Here is a 7919-nt window from a genome sequence, read left to right as displayed (position 1 = left end):
AAGATGGAAATAAGTAAATCAAAGTAGAAAAAAACAAGGAAATGAAACAAAGAGAAAAGTTAAGGAAAGTAAATGAGAAAATGAAACGGAAGGTCATACAGTCTATTTTTGGTTTGTTTGCTGAGTTCACTTGTTTCAGTTGTTTCCACTTTCTTAGACTAGATTATGAAATTTATATCATGTGTATCATCAGGAAAGGAAAAGAAAGGAAAGGAAAGGAAAGCAACGGAGACAACTAAAAACAGTTTCATCCCTTCATCTCTAAGCGTTCTTGCCTAGATGATGATGATGACAATGATGCCTGTAAGTCACTTCTTAAATGAGAAACTGAAAGAGCAGAAGCACAAATTCATCTGGCAGAGGAACAAGTCACTCTTACCAAACTACAACAAAACAAAGTCAGTCAGCCAGCGAGATCTACCTCCTGATGCTGGTCTTTCCATAAAAATACTATAACGGTTCCATTTAACTATTGAAAATTTAGCTTTTTGTGATTTAAAACATCCACAATATATTTGTTAATAAACTCTGTGAAAACTTGCGTCAAAATGCAGAAGACGAGCAGAGGAAGAAGCTTGACGAGCATTGCTGTGGATCTACATCTGTAGCTAACCTACACAGGCATGTATAGTGAATGGTAAATGGTAAATGGTCTGTATTTGTATAGCGCCTTTCTAGTTATTTCAACTACTCAAAGCGCTTTACATGACATCCTCATTCACCCATTCACACATCATTCATACAGGAGAAATGTAAAGTGAACCTGTACACATTTGTTTTGCCTTGCGTTATTGAATTACTTCAGAACTGAGTGATGTGTTTTGGTCATTGGTTGTGCTGAGCTTCACATAAAGAGAGCTATGTGAAGAGTTTCAAAAAGGGGAACTATGTGAGAAATGTGTGTCACCAATATATAAAAAAACTGTAACAGCTGAGATAAATCTTTTTCTAACACTTTCCTGAGGATCCATTTACTTCCACCTGTGAGTGCAAGACATTCTTGGTAAAAAGAAAAGGTTGTGTTACATAATACAACTCCAATTATCAAGAGTGTGCCTTGATAAATGGTGACAAGAGGAATTCTACAATACAGTTGACTGCCATACAGATTAGAGCAGGTTCCTTCCTATTGTGCGACAACAGCCCTAATCATTGAGCCGACATGACTCCTGGGCACTTGGGCAGCACAAGTGCTCATTTTCCTGAACAGTCTAATTAGCCAAACAACATGCACTTGTGGAAGCTGGATAATAAAGCTCTCATTCACACAATAACTGTCCGAAGGGTCTAACTTGTGGCTTGGATTTTCACTCTGTGTGTGAGAGCAGGAGAACCTAAAAATGCTGATTTTAATATACACACGCAGTGTTTGAATAATAATCTGTTTGTTCAAAAGGGGAAGTGAGGAAAGAGCCGCTCTTTATTCCAAGTCACATACTTTTTCTTTTTACTTGTAGAACATACTGCTGCTGCCCTTACAATGTACAAACGTCCATATGTGATATGCATACAACTACATCATCATACTAAATAGTATGATGTTATGGGTATTGGAACATACCATCAGTCTTGAGTTTCAATAGGCCTTTTTCACAGCAGATATCTTGATGTTGTGGGGACAAACCTTGACTAAAATAATAATGTATACCTTAAGCTTCAAGTGTGTAGGAGACAATGTCTGAAAGCAAAGTTTTTTGTAGGTAATACATACAAAAAAAAATGTTTCTTCAGCGGTTCTTCAGTGGTTCTTTGAGGTGGTTGAGGCGCTTCATAGCACCACAGCATACAAGGAACCTGTTATGGTTCTTTGGAGGCTCTCTGCTGGTTCTCCAGCTTAGTTTGGTTTAGTTGGGTAAAAGTTTTCATGTGACAACACTAGCACCGTTAAAGATTGGTGCTATATAGCACCAAATGTGGTTCCCCTATGACTTGCGTGTTCAAATCACGTCTGGGTTAAAATTCTGTTTGAGAGCAAGAAATTTGAAATTTCAAGAAAAACAGCAGTTGACTATCTTGTCTTGTGGCCCCTCGTGGACTAGATTATAAAACTTAAACAATGACTACAGATTGTTTCATCCCATTTTTTGGTTTGTAAGCTGATTGTTTTCTCCTGCTACATCAGACTCTGTGGCGCAACGGTAGCGCGTCTGACTCCAGATCAGAAGGTTGCGTGTTCAAATCACGTCAGGGTCAAAAATTCTGTTTGACAGTGAGAATTTTGAAAGATTGTCAGTTCTTGTTCTGTACCTCTTGTGTGGACTTGGTTAGATGATGAAATGCATACCATGCAAGACAAGGACAACAAGGACCCAAAAGAAGGAGAGAAAGAAATCAAAGATGGAAACAAGTAAATCAAAGGAGAAAAAAAAAGAAACTTTAAAGATTAGTACTATATATCTCTAATCGTGGTTCCCCTGTGACTACGGCCCAAAGAACCACGTTTAGTGCTCTTTAGTACCATTTTTGTGTAATGTGTAGGACAGTGTGCGGAACCATTGTCTTCTCTGGTGAGGACATACCTGCCATGGATGTGGGCCTTGTCCACCACGCTGGCTGGCCGGTACTGCTTGGCCACGACCTCGGGGGCAGGTGGAGGTTGGGTGACTGACAGCATCTTGTAAATGGCCTCCATCTGGGTTGAGTCAGCGAAGTGAGCTGGCATGCCGTTATACAGAGAGGGCCGGGATGCTGCAGGGGAGGTGAAGCAGGGTTACAGTCAAAATTTCCAGGGAGTTCACTTAGTAGAAAATAACGTCTGATCTCGATAATATATGGCTCAATTTCTGTTACTTAAAAAAGTGGCTCTCAGAGGAAATCTGCTGTTGTTAAATTCCATGATTAATACTTGTGGATCATTTTCAGGTAGTTTACAGGAGAATGAAGCCTTCTACTGAATACTCATCTCAAACCTCATCATCACAAGCACCCAAATCTTTTCTCAGAGGCAAAGTTGATTCTAGAAACAGTGATTATTTTTCCTACATTTACTTTAGTTTACCTGATTTGCAGTGACTACACTGGACAAACTGACATTAAAGTGTGTCCTGTATCAATAGCACACTACTGAAGGGAAGTCAAACAGTTTTTTAAGGGTTTTAAATCTTCTGAAAGAACTACATGGAAAGTTTTGTAAGGTGGAAGCAAATATTTTTGCTAAGAGCCACCAGTTGTAAAATGTTTGCATGTCAAGCTTGCAGTGTGGATGAAGTGTGAGGAGTGTACCCGAGGAGAGGGGCACCTCGGTCAGGTCGTAGATCTCCACAGTCGAGTCTTTATCTTTCTTCTTCTTTTTCTCCTCTACAGGCCGGAGGAGCGAGAGCTCCTCAGGGTGACGGATATCTGTGAAGATAACAGACAGGAACTGGATTAGATTTATTATCATTTTTATGGTTTGACTCTGTGGTTCAACAGTACATGCATCTTACTCCAAATCATATGGTTGGGTGTTCAATTCACTACAGGGTTATAAAAATTAAACAAATTTTACTCACTTGGTTCTGAGGAGTCTGACAAAGGTAGGTAATGTGTGGCGATAACACTGGATTTATAACACATGAAATCTTTTTTGATAAGGGTTAGCGCAGAGCTGATTTATAGATCTGTTTATAATCAGAACAGAAGGTTGCGTGTTCACATCATTTCAGGATCAATAAGTCTGCTTTCCAATGGGGAAGCCAAGAAAGGTAAACAAGGAAACAAAAGAAGGAAGGAAATGACGAAACAAAATAATAAAATGAAAAAGAAGAAGGAAACAAGGAAAAGGTCAAGGTCATAATGAGGCCAAGAAGCAGGGAAGGAAGGAAACAAGGAAACAAAATAAGGAAAGGGAACATGGAAATAAGGTATCAAGGCAACAACAGAAGGCAGAAAAGGGAAGGAAATAAAGAGAGACTGACTGAGCATCCTGCAGATGCCCATCACGGTCTGGAAGACAGGGCTGGAGAAGCAGGCTCGGAGCCTCAGGGTGATGCCGCTGGGCAGAACCAGTCTCAGGGGCCTGTGCTGGGGCATGAAGAGCAGCCGGGCGTCGGCGTGGATGCCATATTTTTCCAGAGTCCAGGACGTCCGCAGCAGCCACCGCTGTTTCTGCTCCCACCAGAGCGCATGGTCCGACCAGTCACAGTGGATCTCTGCAGAGGAAAACACATGTCACTGAAACATGCCACATCAGCTACAGCTCTGGTGTGTGGAGTCTGATTCTTCATTCACAGAGCAAAAGCCAGGCACACTAGAAAATGTATCTACTCACCTCTCCCACCTTCTTCTAACCCATCAATGTGCTCAGAAGGATGTGTGTTCAAATCACGTCTGGCTCAAAGTTTGTCCTCCTTTCTTTGCAGTGCATTAATCAATGCCCTACGCTGTTTTATGTATAAAGATCACTCAATCCGAAAGCTGTCCATTTTAGGCTTAGCACCAGTGTATAATAGATTCATAGATGTTTTGGGCTCCTAAATGGTCCATAAAGCAGTACATCAGAGACTCTGTGGCGCAATGGTAGGGCATCTGACTCCAGATCAGAAGGTTGAGTGTTCAAGTCAAGGTCAAAAGTAGTCTGCTATGCTTCAGAACCGATAGTACAACATCAATTCTGTAAAGTTACTTGGTGAAACATGCTTGTTGTTGGTTGATGCGTAAACATTACCCAATCCAAGAGCTCCCCATTTTAGGTTTAGCACCAGTATAGTATAGATTCATCTTTGTTTTTAGCTCCTAAATGGTCCATAAAACCGCATGTAAGAGACTCTGTGGTGCAACGGTAGCGTATCTGGCTCCAGATCAGAAGGTTGCGTGTTCAGATCACGTCAGGGTCAAATTCTGTCTGCTGTCTGCATTATGCCTCAGAACTCTTGGTAAATTATCAATTCTGTGCAATTACTTAGCCAAACATACTAATTACTGCACTTTATTCGCTAAAGTGTCACATAAACATACTAACTGTTGAACTTTGTTGTTTTAATGCGTAAACATCACCCAATCTGGAAGCTGTCCATTTTAGGCTTAGCACCAGTGTATAATAGATTCATAGATGTTTTTGGCTCCTAAATGGTCCATAAACCTGCATATAAGAGACTGTGTGGTGCAATGGTAGTGCGTCTGACTCCAGATCAGAAGGTTGCTTGTTCAAGTCACTTCAGGGTTAAAGGTAGTTTGCTATGCTTTAGAATTCAAAGTAAATTATCAATTCTGTGAAGTTACTTGGGGAAACATACTGATCAACACACAGTGCTAGTTTATGCGTAAACATCACCCAATCCGGAAGCTGTCCATTTTAAGTTTAGCACCAGTGTATAATAGATTCATTTGTGTTTTTGGCTCCTAAATGGTCCATAAAACAGTATGTTAGAGACTCTGTGGTGCAACGGTAGCGTGTCTGACTCCAGATCGGAAGGCTGCGTGTTCAAATCACGTCAGGGTCACTACTTCTCTTGCATCATAATCTGAAATTTTCTCACCCAAAGAACCGGAAAATTACTTCTGAGTCACAGGACAACAAAATAATTTGACCAGTAATTAAACTGACAGAACAAAATACTATCAACTCAGTGAGAAGAGGCACATTTTTGTCTCTGTGAAAGGCACTGCCAAGTGTTTTCGGCTGCTCTTTGTAGCTATGAAAATCTTTAAACTATGAATAGTTTTAAATGAAGTTTGTAATTCACAGTCAATATCAGAGTGCAGAGCAGACAGGATGCTGTTTGTGTCAAGGCTCAGGCTGAAGACACCCTGCATATTGGTTAGTATAATGAGGTATAAATCAATCCTTAAAGAAATAAAAATAACTTTAAGTACATCCTGTGCAAAAGGGGAGTATATATATGTCACACTGCTAACACTTTAGAATAAGATCACAAACACATACTTAAGTAATGAATAACTGATGTACTTGTGATGATTTGATTTATGCAGGATGTTGAATTAATTAGTGTTTAATTAATGTTACCAATACTTGTGTACACTATGTGTGAATTCTTGCGTGTTCATGCAAATGATGCAGCTGTTTTTAGTCTGTGCACCCTGACACTGAGATAAAGGCTGAGACAAACAGAGGTGGACAGACAGTGACCCACGTGTTTTTTCCACCAGCTTCAGGATGACCCCTCCAATGTGGAGTTCAGAGGCCACGCTGAGGGTGACAGGTGGCGCGTCTGGCCCCAGGTCCTCCACTGTGACTGACAGGTCCCACGCCGCCATACTGGGAGATAGACAGAGAGAGAGAAGTGCAGATGTGACAGAGTGGAGCAGACAGACACCAGGGAAGGAGAAGAAAGATAGCACAGAGAGAGTGAAAAATGATGAGAAATTATAGATTTAGTAAAACTGTCAAACCCATAACGTGTTTTTATGAAACGCTGGTTAACAAATGCGGTTTAAATGATCTATTATGTGTGACAAATGTAGTTTTTTTTTTCAGTTTTTGCTCAGCACAAATATGTGACAGCTCAGACAAAGCAGTCGAGGACATGAAGAGGGTGAACAAGACTTATAATTAATCATTTCAGTGAGGTAACTGATGGTCTGACATGAAAAATGCTCAGATGTATTATGATTATTTTAGAGACCCATATATGTCACGAGTGAGAAATAATGAACTTTGACACATGAATGAATTGCTGAAGGAATCATGTAAAAACACTGTATATCAAGACCATCACAATTCAGAATACCTATCCCTAAAACTTAACAATTTCAGTTCTCATACATATTAATGTTTTCTGCATTATTTCATTTCAGGGCATAAAAATGACTGAGGAGCATTTATAATTCATTTTAAATAAGGATAAAACTGCTGTGAAAAGCTGAGTTACATTTGCTGTAACTGTAATAAATGTAGTTTAAATGTGTGACAGAACCTGATAGATTTGATGATACAAAATCTGCTTCATTTTTCGAGGACATTTAAGATATTAAATTAGACTAAATGAGGATAGATGACCTGTCAGCCACACTTCAGCCAATCAGTTGTGACAAAAAAGGACTAACCCATGGTTCAATATCACATGATAATGAGTAACACTGACACACACACACACACACACACACACACACTGGATTGGTGAGTTGATTCTGGCAACATGTCCAGTTTGATGAGCACTTCCTGTTTCTGACTTAAACTATCACCAGAGACACACGCTTCCGCTTTCAGGCCCGCCCAAGGTGAGACACTCATCCAATGCCAATACAGTAACACTATGCATGTGAATGGAAGTGTGGGCCCATCTTGAAGAAATCACATTTAAGGATTAAAATTTGTGTCTATGCTCCATGGATCTGTGTTTCTAAAGACTAATATCACAGACAATAGTTATATTGTATATTACATCCCTGCGCTGCTCCTTACCTCCAAGGCCTAAACTTTTTTTGTCTGCATTTTTCTAAATATAAGTTCTGGTTCACTTCTTACATTATATTTTGTCTGGTGATGTGACCCCACATCTCTGGTCTGTCTGTCTGGTAAATGGCCCCACATCTCTATGTTTAATACAGAAGCCTCACATATAGACACCCTGCCCTAACTTTCTCTCTGTGTCTTCATGTTTTCTCCCTCTCTGACATGCTGAAAAACACACACAGAGTGAAAGCCAAAAAGACAATACCGTTAGTCTCCTCTGTCCAAGGATTTGAGAAATGCAAACCTTTGTCAGATCTGTGAAGGAGTTTCCCAGGTTTTCTGTGAAAAAGTGCAGCAGTTTCGCCTCTCTGGGGCAGGGCAGGTTGTGGTCTGTGTAGCTATGTCTGCACTGCTTGTGTCACTTTTGTCAAGAAAGGCTTGTTCCTTTTTCTCGTCAGTTTCCGCCGGGCGGAAATGTGACAAGGGCTCAAGCTTTGACTGACAGGCTGTGTGAATGATGCATTTTAGGCAGCCAGTGAGTGTGTGTGGGGGAGACTAGATATGAGATATTAAACGAACAGACAAC

General features: G+C 40.4%; 1 protein-coding gene and 2 non-coding genes across 4 annotated transcripts in view; 2 read left to right on the top strand and 1 right to left on the bottom strand.

Annotated features, from left to right (window-relative positions):
* Positions 1–7743, bottom strand: part of fermt3b (FERM domain containing kindlin 3b) — a 22732-nt gene extending 14989 nt beyond the window's left edge. The window contains exons 1-5 of one of the 2 annotated variants that reach the window (XM_070836513.1): positions 7638–7743; positions 6072–6196; positions 3897–4130; positions 3223–3339; positions 2520–2688 (exon numbers count right to left, since the gene is read on the bottom strand). In XM_070836513.1, the coding sequence (XP_070692614.1) occupies positions 2520–2688; positions 3223–3339; positions 3897–4130; positions 6072–6195 (644 nt within the window). In that variant the 5' untranslated portion in view covers position 6196; positions 7638–7743. Of the gene's footprint in view, positions 1–2519; positions 2689–3222; positions 3340–3896; positions 4131–6071; positions 6197–7598 lie in introns of both variants that reach the window. The other variant, XM_070836512.1, reaches the window with a different exon arrangement.
* On the top strand, positions 2122–2193 carry trnaw-cca (transfer RNA tryptophan (anticodon CCA)). Its single transcript has one exon. It is a non-coding gene; the product is annotated as a tRNA-Trp (tRNA).
* On the top strand, positions 5349–5420 carry trnaw-cca (transfer RNA tryptophan (anticodon CCA)). The gene has a single exon. It is a non-coding gene; the product is annotated as a tRNA-Trp (tRNA).
* Positions 7744–7919: the final 176 nt, after the last annotated feature.

Source organism: Pempheris klunzingeri, chromosome 9 (genome assembly GCF_042242105.1).
Source record: "Pempheris klunzingeri isolate RE-2024b chromosome 9, fPemKlu1.hap1, whole genome shotgun sequence".
In the NCBI taxonomy this organism is placed as follows: domain Eukaryota; kingdom Metazoa; phylum Chordata; class Actinopteri; order Acropomatiformes; family Pempheridae; genus Pempheris; species Pempheris klunzingeri.
The sequence above is the reverse complement of the archived record's forward strand: the minus strand, read 5'-3'. Positions and strand labels throughout refer to the sequence as shown.